General features: G+C 36.3%; 1 protein-coding gene across 1 annotated transcript; it reads left to right on the forward strand.

The window, feature by feature from the left end:
- Nucleotides 1-488: 488 nt before the first annotated feature.
- LOC135696499 (uncharacterized) lies at nucleotides 489-22,632 on the forward strand. The gene is made up of 9 exons (XM_065215902.2): nucleotides 489-1,011; nucleotides 8,926-14,854; nucleotides 15,555-15,760; nucleotides 16,589-16,701; nucleotides 17,127-17,379; nucleotides 18,109-18,417; nucleotides 18,802-18,960; nucleotides 20,037-20,545; nucleotides 21,391-22,632. The coding sequence occupies exons 1-8, from the start codon at nucleotides 624-626 to the stop codon at nucleotides 20,510-20,512; spliced, it is 7,833 nt and encodes a 2,610-aa protein (XP_065071974.2). The 5' UTR covers nucleotides 489-623; the 3' UTR covers nucleotides 20,513-20,545; nucleotides 21,391-22,632.
- Nucleotides 22,633-23,501: the final 869 nt, after the last annotated feature.

Consider the following 23,501-nt stretch of genomic DNA (forward strand, 5'->3'; position numbering starts at 1 on the left):
TTAGAAAGATTTTAATTTTTGAAAGAGAGTCAAAAAGTTTTTGTTTTGTTCATTTTTCTTTGAAAAAGATACTTTGAATATTTATTTGCATAGTTTTTTCGTGACTAAGAGCATATTAGTACTAAAACGCCAAAATATGGATGCAAAATAAAGAAACTTTTAGCTACTTCGCTGATCCAAGTTTCGGATAAAATAAAAAACGTTTTTATCTATCGTGCGTATAAAATATCATATCCCTATAAAAGTGTTTTCTAACTTCGATTCAATTGAAGCACATTTGCAAGTTTTGGCAAAGAAAAAGCTAAGAAGTTCTCTTTTGCTTTTGGCAAATAACGTGGACGTTGGAATGTTTTGATGGCAGCATGGCAGCAATTGAAGGGCCACGTGATCTTGTTTTGTTGCATCCAAATGGCGCGCTTTTTGGATGTATTCGCGTGCATGTGATCAAAAGCGGCCAATCAAATTGTAAAATAGCAATTATCGCCCCATGCTCTCCATTTACAAGGTTAACTTAGGCCTGGGAAAGAGAAGGGTATGACCGAAATAGTTACGCAAATTACAATGTGATTTAACTTCGAGGACAGCGACTTTCCACTTAAGCATGCCATGAGCTGGATAACAGCATGATAAACGAACACGGAGAACTGCTGGGTCCTTCCGAAACAGAGAATGACGGGTCGGCTGGTGCTAGTGCAGAGTCTAGTTCCTCAAACAAGATGCCTAGGCCCTACGCAGGCGCTGATGATTCAATGGATGATATTGCGAGCGGACCTGGAGGCAGTCAATCGCCCACCAAAGTACCCAAACCCGAACTACTTGTTGGTGATTTGGTGTGGTCCAAGATCCCAGGGCATGCTTGGTGGCCATCGATGGTATCTTACGAGCCAAATAAGGCTGTTTATTTCCAGAGTTCGGGCAAAGGGAAGACATGTTTTAAATACCATGTCCAGTTTTTTGGTGACGAGCCTCAACGTGGATGGGTTTCAGACAAGAATATGATAAAATTCACAGGTAAATCTGCACAAGGTCATTATACGAGGTCTCTTTTAGACCTTGCGATTTTTATTTTATTTGGTAAATATCTTTCCCTATGTGTTTAGTGACGTGACGGCCGTCTTACGTGATGACGGAAAATGCACCCAACATCAAGTTGGTTCATTTGTTTCATTTTGCTTTGAAAATGAAACTGTTTCAATGTGTAATTGCTTCTCGTGTGAAGTTTAATTATCCCAAATTTTTTATTCAAATTGTTTCTTTCTTATCTATTGATCACTTCAGGGGTAAATAGGAAAATTTGAGGATGACCGTTTAATCATTTAAGGGTGAAAAAGAAATGCTGTGATTTTTCTCAACTTGCTAATCAAAGTTAAAAGACTGAATTCTTTTTTAATAGTCAAAAGTAGTTCAGATGATGTCATTAATTTAATTATAGGTTAGTTGGAATAAATTCCTTGCAAGTTGCCATGGATACCAAAAATAGGTCACCATGCTGACATAAGCCTTTTTGAGTTCAGTTTTCACTTTGTTAAATTACAAGAAAATTTGTAGTTTTTACTTACTAAAATAAATCTAAATTCTGGCATTAGGTACTGAGTCATATGGCCTTAAGGACACTTTAAACGATGCAGGTCATTCTGATTAGAATGAACGCTCTTTTTTTCTAAGAATATTATTTATAAGATGACTCAGGCTCAGTATCATCCAATTTTTAAGAATATTATAAGAATATTGCTCAGCCTCAGCTTGCAAATTTGTGTCACATTTATCAGCTGTTGCCTGTTTTGGGATGTTAAGAGATTTATAGAGCTGAGGTATTTTGTTTTCAAAAACTGTAGTTTTTATTCAAGAGCAGCTGTTGTTCCTCTAAAACATATCAGATTTGGAAAAAAGAATACTTTAAAAATATATTCAGGCTCAAAATAATTTTTTTTAAGAAAATCAAAGGTGGACAATTTTTATAGTTTATATTTATATTGAACAAAATAGGATATATATGGTTTTATCATAGTACAAAATGCAATATGCAATTGATGTTTAGTTATATAATGATAAGACATCTCCATCTTAATTTTTTGCATTACAAATTGCATTCCTAATGCTAATTTATATATTCCAGAATTCAACTGCTAGCATAGAAACTAAATTTAGGTACTATGATAGGTTGTCATCTTTAACCATATTAAGAATTTAAAACAGTCTATTTATGAAATAATATCTACATTATGTTTTATTTTTTGCAACGATATATACCTTTTGTTTTTTTAACTATATTATTCTAATTTTGTAAGCAGTAAGCCTCACACCTGCTAAAGACAGATACCATTATTGCAACATCACATGTGTAGCTAAACCCAATGCATTCTGGTAGTTGTAATAAGTCCTGCTGTTCTTAACCACTGTCTTCACCCTGCTTCTCGTTTCACTGTCACATTATTACAGTGTTTAAAGAGAGAAAATGAACCAGAATATTGAAAGACACACAGATTTAATACAAGTTCCCAGGCAAGAGTTTCGAAAGAATCTAGGGATGTCTTTTTCAAACAAATCTGCTTGATTTTCAATGTTTCTGTTCATGATTTTTATAGAAGTATATATATACAAGATAAAATAAGGAACTAATATAGTCTAACTAAAACCCCTCGATTTACCTCCCTTTTCTCATCCCAATTTTCAGTGGAACGGGCTCTGTTGTCCGAAACAAAACCACCTTTGACAAGAGCAAGCCTTGACAAGGCGAATGAGCCATTGTCAATGGTGGTTTTGTTTCGGACAACAGAGCTTGTTCCACTGAAAATTGGGATGCGAAAAGGGAGGTAAATCAAGGGGTTTTAGTTAGACTATCTTAGTTCTCTTATTCTATCTTGGTATATACAGTTATTCTGTGGCAATGCAGTAAAAAAACACAGGTAACAAGTGATTGATAATGGCATGAATGATTTCTATTGTCTTTTCTAAAGTTAAAATGATCACTAATCCTATTGAATTTAGGGAAACTGTATCTAAAAAGACCAAATTTTGAAGATGTCCCACATCCACCATCTCAGATTTTTCATGAAAGTTGTGTCAATGTTCATATACATAGGATAAGAAATCCTGAACATTTGAGCGTGATATCTTGTAGCATCCCAAAGATTTGGTTCTTCAACCTTTCCATCTTTTGCTCTAATGAAGAATTTTGGGAGGTGGAAACAAATTTTTTGCAAACTTTAAGCTCCTATATCTCTAGATCTGATTTTGGTAGCCTCTTCAAAGCTTATACCCTCGAACTTTTTGGGAGCATTATAAGGACAAATTACAAAAAAAGTTCTTCAATATTTGGCCTATAATGGCAGCCTAAAATTGTTAAAAATTTCTCTCCAAAAGTAAAAAAATTAAAATTTTGAAGGGCCAGGGTTTGTATTCAGAAAATTTAGATGTATCAAAGCTTATTTTGGTGCATCTTTGTAAAGTGAACTGCTGTTTTGAGCAAATCAGAAGGTAGAAACTATTTGTTCAGAAATTATGAGGCTCAAAAATACTTCCTTTTTTTGAAGAGGTATAGTCCCTGTTTGAGCCTACAGAAAAGTGGGAGGGAATTTGCTTTGATGGTTGGAATTTTTTCACACATGATGCTGGCCATAATTACCCCATGATTTGATTAAAGGTTGCATTGTGGTTACAAAAATTGCTGAAGACATACCAATGATCTGTAATCAAGCTGCACTTTGAAAAATGAAAACTTGTGTGTCAGCTCTAGAATATGATGTTGAAAGAGTTTGTGGACTTTTGATATGATTTAATCTTATATGAGTGAATTTTTTCTTTTGCAATGTCTACATAGAAATTAAGGATCTTTGCTTTCACTCTTCTTTCTGCTAAACTCTCCAGCCATGTTCATTGATTACAGTATCTAGGGCATTCTGTTCCCCTGTGAAGTTAAATAAAAAATCAAGCAACACCTCTCGGTCACTTCAAACTTTAGGATATCCGTAGTCTTAAAAGGTACTTGACACCTCTGTTTTGAACCTTGCAAGGCATAAAGAGTCATCCACAAATAGTTATATACATTTTTTTAAAAGAAGCTTGACTTCTAGCAAGTATTGTATTAGAAGCAGGACATGTTTTCTTTACATTCCAAATATCATTTTTGTAAAAAACCATGAGAGTTTCCCTTATCTGATCGAGTCAGGCATGTAAGGTATTTCTTGTTGATTAACCTTTTGACCTCAGATAACTTAATTTGCTTACTAATTCCTGAATCATTGCTTATCTCTTCATGTTTATCAAAAATGATATAGGCAATTGGAATGAAAATGAGTATCTACTGATATGTCATTATGTTGATACTGGATCTTGTTAATTGGACAATTCAGTCTACTTTATTTAAGGAAGAAAGCTTTTTCATTTGGTTATTAAAAATTAAAAATGAGGTAAGTATGAACAGTGGGCCCAGATCACGTATTTTTGGAAATAGGGTCATAAGTCAAGAAACAATTTTTTCTAGAAAGTGAATGATACCTCATTAGAAGCGTATAAGTGAGAGAAACAATTTGAAATTAGTAAGCGTTTTATTTTTTGTAATTTTGGGGTCCTGGCCACAAATTTCCTTATTTGGGCATTTTGGGCCAAAAATACATTTTCCAATATATTTCAACTAACAATATTGGTCAACAAGCTTTTTCATTTGGTTATTAAAAATTGAAAATGAAGTAAGTATGCCCCATTACTACCCCCTTAGCTTGACATCACTTTTCTTAGCTTTTCTAAGCTGAGCTTTCTTCACTCATAGCTAGAGGGAGGCAAAAATGAATGAAATGTACTATATCATTCTACAAGTAACTGCTTGTATTTAACTGTATTTGAGGGGTTACCCTTAAATATGCCCTTAGCTTTAGCTTGGTTGCTGTGTTGCTACCATAGAAGACATGTAAAAATTTAAATATCAGACTTTGATGAAAGATTTCAGTCATTGTCCAAGTTGTACAGGAGTAACAGCTTGGCTTTGGAAATAGATAGAGAAAACCAATCCAGAATAACTTTGTGCCAGCATAAATTGACAGAGTTTCGGTTTTTCTTTGGCCTACACTTGGCAAACAAGGTCTATTTGGTAATGAAAACTTTCTCAAAAACATAACAAAAGAAGAGAAATCAGCTGTTGAAGAAAAGGAAACAGCTGATAAGAATATTTTTGAGGATATGAGAAACAAAGAACCGGCAGATTTGTTCTTAAAATGTATCATCAAGAAAACTTCAAAGTTTGATTGTATCAATAATCTGTTGAGAAAGAAACAATATAGACGAAATTGTAAGTTCTATTGAAACTCGTTTTGACCAGCCCACTTTGAAAGTCTTTTAATTCTAGAGTCTGTTAAAAACACTTTATTTCTGAAAGATAAGATGTTAAAAAGTAAAATCCTAACTGTTCAAAAAATTTTAATTTCTATTTTTTAGCTGATAGTTTTTCTGTTTTTATTTCAATGATAATTTATTTTTGATAAACCATGTTTCATTTATTTTTCTCCCCCACATTATTTCGGATACTAAAACAAGCTGAAAAAAGGCTTCATCATGAGCTGCCTTATAAAGATTATTATAAAACTTCGCAAGACCCTACCTATTTCAAGTTAACATTAAAATAGACACGACTATGGGACATATGCTTAAACAATGCTTAAATATATTGCCTCAGATTTTCTTACAGTTAAAATCCATTTTAGATACAGTTTCTGGCCACCTCTAAGAAACTATTGTTCCAAAATGTTTCTTGCCGCCAACCACAATGATGGCCTTTCCTAAGTCCTTACAGGACTTTGACCCCTCCACTTTCAAATATGTTTTGTTGGCACTGTATATTGAATGCTGTTGTGATGGGTGCAATTAATTTTCATCTATTAAATATGTCATGTTTTACCTTCTGAATGATTTATTACACTGATTTTCTAAAATCCTCCTTAAAGGCTTTTGCACAATCGGCATGTTTAGGGCTAGTTGTCTCAAGAAGTTGACTGTGTTTTGTATTTTCATGCATTATGATATAAGGCCTGTTCTTTTAATTATAGTCGCAAAGCATGCTGGTTGGGCAAGAGCCTTTAAAACTAATTACAAAATCAGGGCATAATAGAATTTGATTTTAATTACCTGAGAAACAAACAGGCCATATTTTGAATGTTTGAGCTAAAGCATAATCAGTTCTCAATGTTTGCTTCTTTACAACAATGATGAATTAGTGATTGTTAATTTAGGAGTTTCAAAACCTCTCTAGAATGCAACCTTTTTATTGATTGCCCTGTTTGATCTTTTAAGCATCCAGTCTCTATCAAATGCCTCACTCCCAATAAACATCCCACATCTGTTGAAACAAAGTTTTCTTTAATAAATACCCAGGGCAATTTCATGGATGCCCTTTTGATAACCAAATTAAAAAAGACCTCACCATAAAATTATAAATTGATGTTGCTCATTGCTCTTCTCAATTAATGATTCAGATGACAAAAAATATAATGTTGCAAAGAAGGACATCAGTCCTGCTATGCAGTTAATAAAAAAACTGCAAGCTTTCACATCTTGAGATGATGAGAAAGTGGATCCATTTGAAATAACAGTTTCTGACATTGAGAAGAATCTATCAACTGATTTTGATTCAGATGAAATGGAGGCGTTTTTAACAACTGGTTTGATTTTGTGCTTATTGGATTTAGTGTTGGTTGATTTGAAAAATGATTATATCTTGCAAAACCACTTTTTCCTTAAACATCTCTCTCTCCAATAGTCACCTCTCCTAAAAGCCAACCATTTGATGAATGCCTGGGGTTTAATAAATCAAATAGAGTACAATTATTTGAGAATACATCGTTTTATGTTTTCATTCTCTTAAATCTTGAATTTATCAAAAGTTGCCTGATGGTTGCATTAAGTATGAAACTCATCCTTGCAACTTAGAACCATTCTTTTCTACATACCATAGCATGTACATCTTTGCCTATCCATCATTAAGCCCAATTTGGCAGACCATTTTCATTTTCTGGTATAACTTATTTTCATAACTTTGATGTTGGCTGTTGTATATTTCCTGATTTTGTTCTTTGTTGATTGGTCCAGATGAATTGAAATTGGAATTTTACTTTTTTGATTGGTCCTGATAACTTCTTCCAATGTATTTTTTTCTCTGCTTCTGTTCACATTATACCAATATGTTAAAAGAGTGGTTTTAAAGCAATTATCTAAGATGTTCCACTTTGCATATTTTCTTAGTATTGTAACAACTCAAGTATTTAATTATTTGCAATTGCTTTGATGGTTATTTAAACAACAGGGTAATTTTGAGCAAGTTTTATCTTTTAAAACAGGAACAAATCATAATCATTCATTTTGAAATACTTCCTACCAACCATGTTTGAGCAGTATTTAAATTTAATTCAACTGATTTGACTTTTTATCAGTAGCCAAATAATATGAGCATTGATCAATTTTTCATGCTTTTTGAAGGGTTATTTAGAATCAGATACCATCAGACAGCAGGTCTGTTTTTCAACATTTTAATTGAAAAACGGAGACAAAGTCATTAAAAAAGCAATATTTATCCACATTTGGCTATATTTTTCTTCTCCCTATCATCATCATTTAAGTTGGAATGAACATATTTTATCAAGATTTTTTAACAATGCTCTTTGTTCGCACAAGTCTTTTTAGTCTAATTTGTTCGTCTTCGCAAGATAAACGGCCAAACTGTTTTTTTCTGACACCATATTCCTATTCTTGTTCAACATAGATTAAATCGAAAATCCGGTTTTGGTTTAAAAGCGCATAGTGAGAATGGCTTCGTGTTAACCTTAAACATTTCAGTTGCGTTTTGTTGTTGTTCTAATTTTTGACATCATTTGATCTGAATGACAAAGAATTTAAAACAGATCTATGATGGTAGAACTGGTAAGGTGAAAGTCATAAAATTTTCCTTTCATAAGATAGATTGCCAAATAGAAAATCGTGCTGGAAACATGACCCCTTACATTTTATACCAAGTGACTCATTCTGTGAAGTACCTTTCCTTTTCAGTGCAAGTAATTAAAAACCGCAAAACATACGAGGTAAAAAAGTGCTTCGTGATTGTTGTATTGGAATGGAATAATCAGCAAGCGCTAACCCCTTACATGGTTGAAGGGCTCATCAGAGTTGAGGAACTGTTCACTCAAGTCGTGATATTTTGTTTTGTTGTAGTCAGTTTCTAAAATGCTTTCTCTACGATTTTAACCATTTTCGTCATTACGCCACGTGATATTTGCGAAAACTCCCAACCACCAATTAGATTTACGGCCCCGTTTTGGAACTAAGCGAAAATCAAAACTCCCAACCACCAATTAGATTTACGGCCCCGTTTTGGAACTAAGCGAAAATCAAAACTCCCAACCACCAATTAGATTTACGGCCCCGTTTTGGAACTAAGCGAAAATCAAAACTCCCAACCACCAATTAGATTACGCTCCCGTTTTGGAACTAAGCGAAAAAAATGCGAACTATGCGAATTACCCCAGATTTCATTGAAATATTTTTAATTTTTTTAGGCCCAGTTTGGTATTTGGCACAACAGACTTAGCCTAGATATAACTTTCCACATTGTTTGTGCTTTTTATAGATTTTGAGATGATATCAAATTTGAGAACTTATAACGGATTATACCTCGTAAATTGTTTCTGGTGACCGTTTCAAGGTCATAACCCTTAACATTTTTTATTGCATTTAAATTACAAGTTGTAGAAAGATGCAAGATAGAATTATATTATTTAATCCAGTTGAAGGTCAAAAGTTTAGTGGTGTCGGGGTGGAAACTTTTACTCAAGAATCCAGAGTGTGCCAATTTGGCAACCGAAGTATAATTATATTCGACCTTGCTGAACTGCTCCAGGTCATTGGTTTTGGTATCATGTATTATTTTCTACCTTACTATTGTAGGCAAAGATCCGGCCATGGAGCTACCAACCACTGTTACTCCTAAACGTGACAAGCTTGCACATTCAAAACAAGCAAAGGCTTGGGAAAGGGCACTGGAACAAGCACAAAAAGCACTCCCTTTAAATCGACAGCAGAGAAAACTGTGTTATGTCTTCAAATACAATGACGACCATCTCAGCCAGAAAATAACAAAGCCTAGTAAATCCCCGGACTCTCCAACAAAGAAGAAGGAGAAGCTGCCAAAGAAAGGAGTAAAAGTAAAACCCAGGGTTACACGCCGTTCATGTTTGCTAGGTAAACCTGATGTCCAGCACGAGGATCCTGGCGGTGGTAGTTCTGACGATTTTTATGATAAAGAAATCGATACCGAAAATAATTTAGATCATTTAGATGTTTGTATTAGCTCATCGGAAAGTAAGAACGTTAGCTTAAAGCAGTCTCAAGATAAAAAATCCAATATTGTTGATTGTGATAGAGGGTTAAAAAATAAGTCAACCTGGAAAAGAAGAGGACGATCAGCTGCTGTAATACAAGGTCTCCTGATAAATGCAGTCCCTTCAACGCCGAATAGTCTTGCAAATACCGTTTCAGTAATGACAGTAAATGAGCCATGTGTAGATAGCTGTGATCTGATTGCTAGAATGGAAGTAAAAGATCCAGCTCTGATTGATGAAAAATTTGACAAATTTAAGGTTTCAAGGTTGAATAGCAAACTTAAAGAAGGGGAATTGGCAAGTTCAAACAAAAGATATCGCGATGTTGAGAAAGATGAGTTACTCAAAAAGCCCAAGAAAATCAAACTTGAATTTCTGCCAAGTAAAGCGCCATATTTTGAAATAGTTCCAAAGAAGATTTTGAAAAATAAACAAACACAGACCCCAGAACGGAAAAGCAAGAAGAGCAACGAAGGGACTAAAGCTAAGAGCAGGAAGAAAGGTTGCACGCGGAGAAATATCAAAACAAAGGAAACTCATGCTTCTAAAAAGTTTTCAAGACAGTTGAAATTGCCAACAGCAAAGAATGAAGCTACTAAAAAGGCAGTCCATTGCAAATCTAAGAAAGAGAAAAGAAAGACTTTTGCAATCAGTGCCGGTAAGCAAGACTTTCAAGAGAAAAAGCAAGGATTTGGAAGGAGATCTGAGTCCCTTATTAACGGGAATTCCTCTGTGAAGCCCCAAATTGGGGATATGGGTGATAAGCGAGGTGAAAACGGAGCTACAGGAAATAGTTCAGGACAAGATATCCCTTCTGCTGAAAACAAGAAGCCATCGTCTGTAGCGGGTAGACTTAAAAAGAAAGGCAGAAAAAGTAAGAAACGCGGCAAAAAAAGAATGCTCACTTCCAAACCAGTCATTGAAGATTCTGGAGCCTCAGATACGTCGGTTAATCATACTGTTGCCTCTGAGACAAGCGTTGTTGGTAACCTTACTGAAATAGCAACCAAGCAAACAGTCACTGAAGAAGATAGAAATCAAACTATGTGCATGGAGAGTTTTGATGAAAGTACTCGTTTCGAACTGCACACTATTAAAAGAAAATCAACTGGGTCATCTTCTTCCACTAGACATCAAAACAAGGAGAAACTTAAAATCGACAGATTGCCACTGAGGCGGAGTACAAGAAACCATGTATTGTTAAGTGGACCAGATAAGGAGTATTTTGTTTGTAAAGCTCGTCAGTTGCTCGAGATAGATGACATTTTAGGTTTATCATCAGAAACCCATCCTAATGGTAAGAATGGGATAAACGGTTGTATACCTAAGGAGTCGATTCTGGAACTGATACATGACTTTGAGAGAGAAATTCCAATTGAGATTGAAAGAACAGAGACTCCTGCATCGGAGGTCCAAAAAACAGAAGAATCTTCGCCAAAACCTAAAGAACAAAGTCTTCAGCTCGATAAGATATGTACAAATAACCGTTTGCCAGAAAAAGAATGTACACAAACAAATGTTGATTCGGATAACAGCGTTAGCTCAACAATCTTTGGAAATGAGAAATCAAGTGAAACCATTCAATTAGGTCAAGAGATCCACTGTGGTGACAAGGAAAAGCTGAAGGAAAAAGAACTTACTTTGTATAATGAACCAGTAGATGGTTATTTACACATCAGATCAGATGAAAATCTTTCCACTTGCACTTTGATTTCTTCATGTCAAAAAGATGATACTTACCAAGATAGTTTTAATCTTGAATGGCAAGAGCGAGCAAAAGATCATATTAAAGATCGACATTCAGAGACACTTTCTACTGGTGAAAAAGGGATTCGGCTTTCTATCCAATTTTCAGACAACACTATAGAGCCGGAAATTGGAGCTATGGAGATGAAGCTGATGAGTGATCGTTCAGATGAGCACGAGAACGTAAATGAAATCGCTGGTTGCACCTTAGATGATGCTGGCCCACATAAAAGTGATATTTCCATAGTGATGCATGAACATGAATCGCCAAAGCAAAACTTTTTCACCACTGATGAAGAAAGGTCAGATCAAATACACGAAGATATTGAAAGGGATAATACCGTCTTTGAATCTGAGGAACTGAATGGCGTAGAAGATGCGGACGTGTATTTGAATGCTGATGATGTAGGGCTTCCAGTTAGTAAAGGCTGTGACATTAACAAAGATTATCCCACACCAACTGTATTTGCCAAAGCTGGAGATCAAAATGCAATCGAACCTCAAGGCAAAGAGATAGACGCCTTTAAGTTAGGGACGATGCCAAGTATAGATACTGACTTTGAAAAATCATCTCAGCTTGATCTGCATGGTCTAGTTGACTTTCAGCCAGCTTTCAGTCGTCAAAATCTGCCCTTTGGGCCTGTATTTGCCTGTTCTCAATCTTATCATGACAAAGGTTTTGACAGCACATGTAACGTATTGTCGTCCTTAACAACCCAAATGACACATGGAGAGGGATACATAGCAGCAGGTAAAGCTACTATAAACAATCCTACACTCGGTATTATCAACCAATTAGATTTGAATAATCCTAGCTCTTTGAGAGGAATTCCAACTGGACAATCTGCAGTACTTTCTCTGGTAGATCCAAAGAAAAATGACCTTTACGGTATAGTGGAGTACCAGAAAAGTAAAAATGTAAATAACGTTTGCATATCAGAAGAAGATCAAATTGAGACGGAGAGAAGGGAAAATGAACAGTTTGAAGAACAATGCACAACTTTAGTGTCTTCTTGTGGGTCATATGAACTGGACAATCCAGAAGCTTATACTTTAGTTGTTGAAAAAAGAGGTGAAGTAGAAAGTTCAAATCTACTTCCATCTTTCACTGATTGCAGTAGATCTCTACATGGGCCTGACCTGGAGAGTACGAAAGACCAAAGTGACCAGTGTCCTGTCTCAGCTGGGTTGAACATTTTTAACAGATATGAAAATATCGAGCAAGAATCCAATTTGATGAAGAATCATGAAGAAAATCCCCCTGGGCCGGACCGAGATGAAAGATGTGAGAAGAGAGATGGTCTATTAAATGTGCCTGATAGTGATTTTTTGGAAGATAACGGGAAAACGCCTCCCGAAATTGAAGAACAAGATGTCCTGTCAACGGAATGTGTAAACCTCACCTCTTCTAATTCATATGAAGTAGTGAAGTCGTCACCTCAACCTCTGTCAGCTAGTAGCTCTCCGAGTCATCAAAGTCCAGTCAGTCAGAGGCAATCTATTTTGAGTTCTGGTGATTCTGTCAAAAGTGGAGAAAGCCCCTCTGTAAATTGCTGTAAAAGACAAAGGAAGAGGAAGTCAATGTCAGATTTTCATGTGGGCATCGCGTTTGATGAAATACTGTCAAGCAGAGGTAGGGCTACCGAAGTGGATAAAGGAAAGCCTGGCTTTGGAAAGAAGAAACGTGACGGTGTGAGGAAGATAGATTTTGATCTGCACAATACTGTTAAAAACAAAAGCACCTTGGAAGAAGAAATTTTCGACAATGACAGTAAAGTCACCATTTCCCCCGAAGGAACTAAAAAAGCCAATAAAAAGTCAAAATCCTCTGATATCGGAAGGCATTCATTAGGAAAGAAAAATTTGATGGCCTTTGAGCAGAAATCATTGTTGAACGACACCAGAAAGATTTCTATAGAGAATAATAGAGATGAACTGAATACAACTGTAGATAAGGCTTCTATAGATGGTGCAGAAGATATCAACTCTTTAGGAACCGATGACCAGGGGGTTTCAGTTGATGACCAAACTCAGAATTCAAATCCAAAGCAAGGGGAATTTTCAGATGAGCCAAAAAGCAAAACGAAAAAGTCACTGAAAACGGAATGCAAGAACTCAAAATTAACAAAAGCTGAGAGAAAAGTCACTCCAAAGAAAAGCGCCTTAAATTCTTCATCGAAAAAATCCCCCAAAAAGAGTGGCAAGGATCCAAGAAAAAGTAAAAAAAACGGCAGCAGGTCAGAGAGTGAATGTAGGGCAACAACAGCTGGTACGAATACAGAGGAAACACTCTATTCCGAGAAACTTTCATCAAACGATGGTGTACGGACAGAGCTGGCTTCCAATACGGCTACTCCTACTGCTGATAAAAAGCCTAAAAGGAAGTATGTTAGAAGGAAGAAGTTAAACGAAGAATTGAAAGACAGTCATACAGAAATGGTTGAGATGGCTAATGTAGATAAAGTGAAGAGAGGCAAAAAGAAGTCAGTCGGTAAGGGTAAAGATGAAAATCAAACTAAAACAAAAGGAGGTTTCCACAAACGAAAGAGCATGAAAGCTGAGACTGGTATTACGGAAGTTCCTGTTGATGACATAGAAGAAAGCAAGCGTGGCAGAAAGGTAAGAAAGCGGAAACAAATTTCTTTGGATGACAAAAATGAAGCTCAGGATTACTCTGACATGGGACCACCACCAAAGCGCGTAAAACGCAAAAAGAGCTTAACCAAACAAAACCGAAATAGGCACAGGAAGGCCTCTAAAGATCTGCAGAATTCGGATGGCCAAACACCAATATCTGCGGACACAGGTGTCATTGATACTTACTGTTCTAGTGATAAAGACTCTTTAGTGAATAACTTTGATAAAAAAAGCAACCAAAGTGGTTTGGATGAAGGCACAGAAAAATGCAGCGTGGTTGATGCTGCGAAAGATAATCACTTTGAAAGGTCGTTAGCAGTGTCTTGTGTGCCTGGAAAGAAACTGAAGAAAGGAGAAAAACTAGAAACACGAAGTAATGTTTCGGATGAAACGTCATCCATTTCTGGGAAAGAAGGTGACGATGCTGGTAAGAGCAAAAGAGACAGCATTTGTGTTATTTGTGAACAATCGGAAGGATTATTGTCGTGTAACGGTGTTTGTTACAGCTCATTTCATCCAGATTGCTTAGGACTAAGTACTGTTCCAGACAAATTTTTCTGCGATGAATGCCTAACTGGCAATCATTCGTGCTTCCTTTGCAAAGAAACCGGGAAATTACGCAAATGCAGCTACCCTACTTGTGGCAAGTTCTATCATCAAGAATGTGCAGAGAAAACACCTGGTTGTCGCCTTGAAAACAACAAACTTTACTGCTCGTTGCATAGTTGTGGAACTTGTACTAATGATAAAGACAGCAATATGGCATCAAAAAAGCGAATGTTGCGATGTGTACGCTGCCCTACGGCATACCATGCATCTGGATGCCTCGTGGCAGGATGCATGCAGTTGACAAGCTCTTTGATGGTTTGCAACAAGCACTTTGTACCACACAAAAGCAAGCCGCATCACACACATTATAATGTCAGTTGGTGCTTTGTCTGTTCAAGTGGTGGGATGTTAGTATGCTGCGATACTTGTCCAGCTGCGTTTCACCCCGGTTGTGTTGAAGACCTTGATGGTGTTCCAGACGAGGCTTGGCAGTGTGACTCTTGCAGAGAGGGGAAGAAACCTCTTTTTGGTGACCTTGTTTGGGTCAAGTACGGATTCTGGAGGTATGTAAAGTCAACTTGACTTTTTCATTGTTAAAGTACTTCTAGGCATGTTTTACAATAGTGAAAATCACCAAGGATTTGAAATTCTCATTTACTGTCAAGAAACTTTTTGCCATGCATTTGCAAGCACTCAGGCTGATCAGGTTCTGAAGGGTTTGCGTTTTAAGGAAGAGGTGTCTATTCTACTGGGCAATGAGTATTTAAAATATATCATAGTTATCACATTGTGGCTTTAAGTTTCTATATAGCTAATCAGTGGATGCATTTGTAGTCCAGCACTGTTGCAAGCTGTTACTAATTTTTTCACGAAATATTATTTCACAACTCGTGTGATGTGGCGTGGCTCAAGAAAGTTGAATTGATATGTGATGTCGTCATATTTTATTCTGTCTATGACGAACGAGTTTCCTTTACTGGCTGTAGTCTCGTAATTTACCTTTGTCTTGTAAAAAAAGAAACCGCTTTAATTTGCTTTCAAATTTGCTTTTAAATTTGCAAAATCAAGTTTAAAATGCGGTAAGAAGACGCAAGGGAGGTAACCTGGACTCTTTAAAGGTTTTGAACAGGCTCTTTTAGAAGAATGTACAATTTTCTAGTATTGTTTTTAATGATCAAACCTCCCCAGTAGTCTTTTTCATAGATTCAAACAATACTTGTTATACATTTTTACACCCTCATACTCATTCCTTTAAACTTGCAGATGGTGGCCAGCAAGGATCTGCTTTCCAGATGAAATTCCGCTTCGAATCCAAAACCTACCACATGATGTTGGTGAATTCCCAGTTATGTTTTTCGGATCAAGAGATTACTGTTGGCTGCATGCAGGCCGGGTGTTCCCATACCAGGAGGGTGACAAGGGCTGCAAAGTTAGCAATAAAAGTGGAACGAACAAGATCTTTGAGAAGGGTGGGTAAAGTATTGTAATAAAAAAGATGGCTTTACCTTCTTTGGCTAGTGCACACCAGATAATGCACTTCTTTTTGAAATAACCAACATGTTTAGCTCAACTGAATGTGATGGGTGTAACATGAGTATTTCTCATAAACTGTGGCAGTTTCAAGTTACTGTGGCAGTTTCAAGTTACTGATTTTACAGAAATTTGAATTTTCATTGTAGTTATTTATCTGTTTGTGTCAGTTTTTCAAAGTTGACAAATATATTTTTACTAGTTTCTGTACATATCTGGCCAGACGCCTGTCTACCCACAATCATAATTCATTTTAGCCATCAATGATATGCAAACTTACGCAAGGTTACGGGTGTGGTCACATTTTTAGAAAGGGCGTGGCCCCGAACAATTCCCTAGAGGCTTCGCCCCTGATCCCTTTTACTACCCCAATCCGCTCGCTGGATGCACAGCCACAAACTTCTGCTGTGCCGTGCACAAAATATCTGCATTCCTTGAAATATGAAGAATGGTCTTTTTATTCTTCCTCGAGGTCCATCTTTCATTTTTACGGACGGGATAGAAATTATTTTCTTTTGAGAAACTTTAACATTTTCTTTTGGTTTCCTTGTTTTGAGAAATAGTTTGCTATTTGATGTCTTTTAGACAGTTTTCATGTTGCAGAAGGAATAGTGTCTTAGATGATCAGAGTTGTTGAACAAAGCATATTTGGTTCTCTTTGTTGCTCTGTGAAGTGGTATTATGATTATTTTTACATATCTTTACCAATTTGTTTACTTGTTGGTGGCAGAAATGTGTGCAATCCAATTTTTTTTCTTGTTCTTTAGCAATACGAGAAGTTGAAGAGGCTTACAAAGAGCTGAAGGAGATACAGGACAAACAGTTGGAACAAAAGTTGGCAAAACAGTCAAAGAAACCACCGCCGTACAAACACATTAAGGTATTGATCCAATCTGTCAACGTATAGTTTATTCCGTCATATGAACTGTATATTTATGCCGCCAACATGCTGCAATATCATTGTACAAGATAATCTACATACAACGATACTCCTTCTGTTGGGAACAAAAAGCTGTCCCTGCCCTGAGGCCATTAACAGGTAGATTTAAATTAACAAATGAACAAAGAAAAATCACTGGGACACTCTTGAATCTGATGTCAGATTCAAGTGTCCGAGATCGGAGTAATTTGAGTCAAACGTCTATCTGCTTGGTTATGCAACTGCAAGAAATTCAAAATCTCCTATATATAGCATTTTAATCAAAATATGTTGAAGTATAGTTTGTTGAAGTAAAAACATCTCGCAATTTCTTTTGCTTCTCCAATCTGTTTTATTCTACCTGAGCTATCTCTGTTTTGCTTCAGACAAACAAATACGTTTCAGCAATGAGGAATCTTATCGACCCTTCTGAGTTCACTCTTTGCGAATGTTCCCCCAGAGCAGAAAACCCCTGCGGGTCAGGCTCAGAATGCTTGAACAGGATGTTACAAATAGAATGCAATAAGACGTGCAAGGCCAATGAAAAGTGCCAAAATCAACGCTTTCAAAAGTGCGAGCAAGTTGACTGCGTGCCGTTTAAGACCGCGCGTTGTGGTTGGGGATTGAAAACCAGGCAAGGTATGTCTTTTTGATATCATTATTGTAGAGTCGTTTTTATTTTGGTTTTGTTCTCAGCAGACAATGTCTTTGTTCGCTTGGTGTTTGTAAGCATTTTTCGCATACAAAACCTTCTATTTATATAACTCTTTGGATTCCTGAAATTATGCTTAACTTATGGACATATATCTAAAAAGTCATATTGGATACATTATATGATACATAATGCTATGATATTATGATATTATAATATACTATGTTGTATGATGTGATGAATAATCTATTGTAGCAATTCACGTTGTATTATGTTATTTTCGCTTATTTCATTTTCCATGTATGTCTTTATCTAAATTTGAAATAGCTATGGAAAAAAAACATTTTGCATTATAAATACGTTAAAAAATTGTTCTTCTAAATTTCATCAAACATATTTTAGCGTCAAAGTCTAGCCTTTTGTTTTTGTAATATGTTGTCAACTTGTGTATGTCCTATCTGCTAAAATACACTTCGCATATAATCGCTAATCATGGTCAATCATGGTCAGTCGAAGCTAATCTGTGCAAAGGCTTTAGGTTCCACTTCCTCCTAAGGCATGGAATTTGACATTGCTCCTTAGCAAACCCAACAGTGAATGAACACACTAGCAATTAAGACCCTTTCCCTCTTATTTACTAGACCGATCCTTGTGAGGTATTTGTCAGACAGTTCCTTGATCTTTCCTGGTAAGCTGTAGAATTTTTTTGATTGCAGATATAAAAAAGGGTGATTTTGTGATTGAGTACGTTGGCGAGCTGATAGACGAAGCGACGTGTCGGAAGAGAATCAATGATTACCATGATAAGGGTATCATTGATTATTATTTCCTTGTTATCGATAAGGACAACATTATAGATGCTTACCCAAAAGGAAATACATCCCGTTTTATGAACCATTGTTGTGATCCGAACTGTGATACGCAGAAATGGACTGTAAACGGTGAGATAAGAGTTGGTCTCTTTGCGAACAAAGACATTAAAGCTGGATCAGAGCTCATGTTCAACTACAATTTAGACACTCTAGGTAGGTAATTCTACTTATTGCTACTACCTGACCTGAACCTAATGCTAGATTCAGATACTAGGAAGTTCTCTGTTTAAAATAGTCTTTAAGATATTTTGTGGTATAACAAAATGTCTCTATTTCCACGGTTGTTGTTGCTGACTTAGAAAGCATTGATGAATTGATGTTATACATGCTTCTAAAGGAATTTTAGCTTAGCCAGTAAATTGTTGCCTTTCTTACACCACCAATTTAGCAATTTCGCACAAGGTCTAGCAAAGAAAAAGTGAATAAATCTTTTCTCCAACAGCTTGCTAGAGGATTGTGCCTGGCTTTTGAAGGGAAAGTTGAATGGAGTGTTGGGTGAAATATATAAATTATGTGGGCTACCTGTTTGTTTTTCAGGCAACGAAAAGAAGGCTTGTCAATGTGGTTCTAAAAACTGCAGTGGCTTTTTGGGTGTTCGGCCAAAGACACAAAATGCAATTGCTTTAGGAGAAAAGAAGAAAAAGGACAAGCAAAAGAAAAAGAGGAAAAGCAAAAAGGATAAAACGAAAGTTATAAGTGAGTTTTCTTTTGAGAACATGATAAGTCATTTAAATGTAGAAAAAAATTGTTCTTGGCATATTTTGGAGAAACATTTTTCCGAACTTGTTAGTCTTCTTCATCTCCTAATTTTATCAAAAGTTTCAGGCACACCAGAAGGAATTATTTTAGCTATGTACAGTGTCGCTGGTCAAGAGTTAACCAACTAATTTCACAAATCATGTTCTTCTATCCCTGATATTCCGATCTTAGCTCTCCTTTCTTATGATTTGTTATGACGTTACTATTTGGAAGAGCTGAAAGATGCTTCTGCCAATAAGCTATACTATAGGTACCATTATTTATGTATGTTGCAATGAAACGATTCACTCGACTTCTTTGAAGTCAAAGAGGTAAATGAGCAGAAACTTCTGAATTTTGAAGAAATTTTTTAAAAAGATCAGGTCGATACATTTTCAGAGTCCAAAATTGTTGAAGTGGAATTTCTTTTGAAGATGGCTCCTACCGCAGCAATAATCTTCAAATAAATCTGATCTTTTATTGAACTGCTTAATAAGGCGTATAAAGTTGTATCTTTTTTAGGAAATTTCCCTGAGAAGTCGTGACTTGCTTTTCACATACTCTAATCACGCATCTCCTGATAGTCTTGTGCAGGAGAAATCGAAGATAAAATTTTAAACCTTCCCATCTGCCTGAAAGCCTACTCCCCTCGCTCCGTCATTGTGCCTTCATTTCCGTATGATCAGTGTTCCTTTAATGTAATCTATTGCCAGCTTATTATAATTGAAACTCCTGTCTGATATGACTGGTGAGAGACTGAAGATATATATATAGTTTGAAGAACAACCAATCTTTTCCCTCAGTTTACCGTATATAGTCAAATTAATGCTTGACCTTGAATAAAAGCCAGTGCTTTAGCAGCCCCTGGCGTTTATTCGAGGTCTGACGTTTGTTCTGTTTTTGAAGACTTGATTTCAAGTAGGGCGTTTTTAAGGCAATACGTTTTAATGTTTTGTGCAACCTATCATTCGATGGCATCAATTTGTGGTTGATATGCTTAAGCAATGACACCTGGCCTCTGCATTTTATTCCAGGACACGAAGATGAGTGCTTTGCATGCGGAGACGGTGGTGAACTGATAATGTGCGATAGGTTATCCTGTTCCAAATGCTATCACCTCAAATGTCTCACGCTTTCGGATATGCCGAAAGGCAAATGGGACTGTCCTTGGCATTTCTGCGACATTTGTGGCAAACGAGCGAGCTACTATTGTAGCATATGTCCAAATTCATTTTGTGGCTCACACCATGACGGGGAGATTTTTGAAATTTCAGAAGGTGTGTATGTTTGTGATGAGCATTCTGATGACGAGGTTAACGCAGAAAAGAACAGAGTAAGACTTTCAAAGGAAAATAGTTCAAAGGCAACCGGTCAGACAAGCACAGGTCAACATGGAAGAGGTCAGAAGGACAAGGGTCAAAAGGATAAAGGTCAAAAGGACAAGGAGCAGAAGAGCAAAGGTCAATCTCAGTCAGCTAGCAGTGTTCTAAATAGTGAAGACAAGTCATAGTTCTTTGTGCCAACCTCCCCCTTTTGTATAAAGGTATATCTTTTCAAGATTTCGAGATATTTTTACTTTCATCTTTCCCTAATATAATAATTTGTGTTTATTTGCAAAAGTTTACTTTTTTGTTAGGGAGTTTGGCGTAGGTGAAGGATTCTTAAACAACATTTTAGTCATAAGATATTTCTCTGGGGGTGTAGATATATTTTATAACTAATGATTAACAGTAGGGAAATATTCAGCGGATCATGAAGGTATGATTTGATATTTTGCATAATTTAATTGGTGGTTCACATGGGGCGGGGGCGAGGGGTTGTCCTCGACGTTCTCAAGAAAGTATGGTTTGGATTTGGTAATACGTTGAGTGCCAGGCTTTCATTTTGTTCACTAAATAGAAAGATGAAGTTATGGTCGCAAAATCACTATCTGCGCTTGCCTCTTTTTAAGTTGTCCAATTCTAAATTGCCTATACCTGAACTAACGATGGGTAAGAATCTGATTATTTAAGAAACAAAGCTCCCCAAAAGAGGACTCCCCCAAATGTACTCAACTGCAATGAGGCATTAATCCGCTGATTTATATTAGGCCTGTTCACCTCTTTTGTATGTTGGTTGCAAACATTATTTTATGTCTATAATTAAGGTAATATTCTTTCTGTAAGTTATTCTCGAGAGTCATGGTATCCCAGCTTTAAGTTATAACGGTTTAAAGCTTTTTATAATGGATTCCTTGCCAAATAGGAGCAAAGTAATACAAGACTATATATTCTGCCTTGGTCTTACATTTGGATATAGCAGTTGCTTAAGCTAACTACCTGAATTTTATAGAGCAGTTAATCCTTGGATTTATATATTTTTTTAATCTAGGCTCTTGATTTTCTACAGGTCAAGGGCTGTTGAATTTTCGTTCGATTTGGCTACAAGGTCACTGGGCAGTAGCTGCAAAGCAGAGTCTTCCGACTTCTCAACGCTTCAGGTCTTCGAGTTTCGAATAGACTGTAGACAGGTCTCTATGGTGATGGTTTTGTATTGCTTCTAGTAAGGGGTGTCACTTGTTGTCAGCTGCCAACACGATATGTAAATCGATTTATCGATTGCGGGGCTTCATGGACAGGTTTCTGTATACTTGCTCAAACTACCTTCTTGATAGAATTCCATAAGGATGTGCACTGGCGCAATTCTTATTGAAACTGCTGCTGGATATTATTCTACCGAAATAGTTTTCTCGATAAGCCCAATCGAGATTCAAAACTTATATGTCCACTTAGACCTCAAGTAAGCAAATTGTTCTGTTTATTGCTTCAAAATAATAATCCATTAGAACCTTTTTTCTGTATATTGTTTGCATACACCTTTTACTTGAAAATTGTCCTCCCACTGTGTTGCCTGATCGAGTGACATCCTACTCGATAAATGCAACAATGAAATTGTATTTATCTCATTCTAAACAGACAATTATTTTAATAAGACGAGAGCCTTTTGTAGTCTTAGACTGGGTCCTGTTAGTGTGGATTAATTTTAAGTAGGCCGCGTCTTTCTGAAGCGCCGAAATACTTGACATTCTTAGGCATAGCGGTCGTGTAAGGCCGCGTATCTTCGTTGTAACATAGTCGTTTTATTCTAGATGCAAAGTGTCTTGATAAAATTTTATTAGTAGTTGTCTTACTCTTGTCATACAGTGAAGGTTAACTTCAATGTCGGTTTACGATGATTTTAGTAAGTTGAGTCGCTCTTTATTTAATTGATAATATCCCTGACGATTGGCTTTCATTGATAATCTATCGGCATGACTTTTGAGAATGGTTGCTGTCGACCACTACAGCAGTGATCATATGAGAATAAATTTGATACACAGAGGCAACTCTCAGATTGTGCAAACTATCGCCACGCCCGCCTGACCAATGCAGTTTTGAATATTTTTGCGTTTTAAACTGCGTTAATTAATCAAGGTATATAGGCCGTTTTACCTTGTTTCTTTTTTATGTTATGCTTTTATTTTGATTGTAGTAGGTTTAATATGTAGGAATTTCTAGAATGCATCACAGGCAACGAACTGTTGACAAGGTATACCTTATACTTTACTATTTTTAATCTATTTTCGTAACTATTGAAAGATTGTAGACAATATATCGTTTCCTTTTTGTTTGATAGGCCTTTTCACAAAGCTTTCTTTTTGATTTAGTGGCTGATTGACTTTATGTTCTACAAGTTTAAGGGGTTTGAAAAATAACGAAATGAGATTTCGATAAACGGGGAAAAGAATTTGGATTTCATTTCAATCTATTTAATTCCATACACCTCTTAATAAAAACCCTCGTTGGGCGCATTTCACAAAGTTTCTTTTACGGAGCTTTGGACCACTAACTAGAATTTGGTCCTGACGGGAATAAATGGGAACCAAATGTATAAAATGGCTCATGGCTCAGATATGAAAATAAATTCTCCCGAGGAAAAAATCTGCCAAAATTAATTCCCTCGATGATTTTAACTAGTGTACATTGGGTGTCCCCTTCTATCCTAATTTCTTAACATCTTTCGCTTAGTGGGACATTTTCATCATCTTTTTACATCGTCCCATTCACCATGAGATCCCACTTAGCAATAGTATACTGTAGTATGAACTTTTGGTGCTCGATCCGAAGCTGGGGTACAAATCTCTGTGCGAGCAGAATCAAAAGCCAAAATCTCTGAAAACTCGAACTTGAAAAACTTTCATCTTATCATTGTGTTTCAAAGTTTGATCTTCACCATTAAAAAGAGTTTAGCTTCAAAATCATTTCCCAAACTCAAAAGAATTCAGACTAGAAAAATGTCAGGAAAATTAGTTCTTGAAAAACTTCGTAAGAAAAATAGTCCAGCAAAACAACTTCTCAGCTGTTTTTCAGAGGCCCGTTAAGACTATAAATTGCAGGTTTGGAGGAAAGTCACCAACTTTTACAACTCCTTGTCGGGTTACAATAAAACCTTATCAGGTCTATGTATAGACAGGTTTTTTA

Source organism: Rhopilema esculentum, chromosome 14 (assembly GCF_057945365.1).
Source record: "Rhopilema esculentum isolate cy_ngs chromosome 14, ASM5794536v1, whole genome shotgun sequence".
Lineage (NCBI taxonomy): Eukaryota > Metazoa > Cnidaria > Scyphozoa > Rhizostomeae > Rhizostomatidae > Rhopilema > Rhopilema esculentum.

Coding starts and splice junctions, on each gene's coding strand:
- LOC135696499 (XM_065215902.2), top strand. CDS start 624: ATGATAAACGAACACGGAGAACTGCTGGGTCCTTCCGAAACAGAGAAT. Junction 1,012..8,925: donor GAATATGATAAAATTCACAG/GTAAATCTGCAC, acceptor TTACTATTGTAG/GCAAAGATCCGGCCATGGAG. Junction 18,961..20,036: donor GGATAAAACGAAAGTTATAA/GTGAGTTTTCTT, acceptor ATTTTATTCCAG/GACACGAAGATGAGTGCTTT.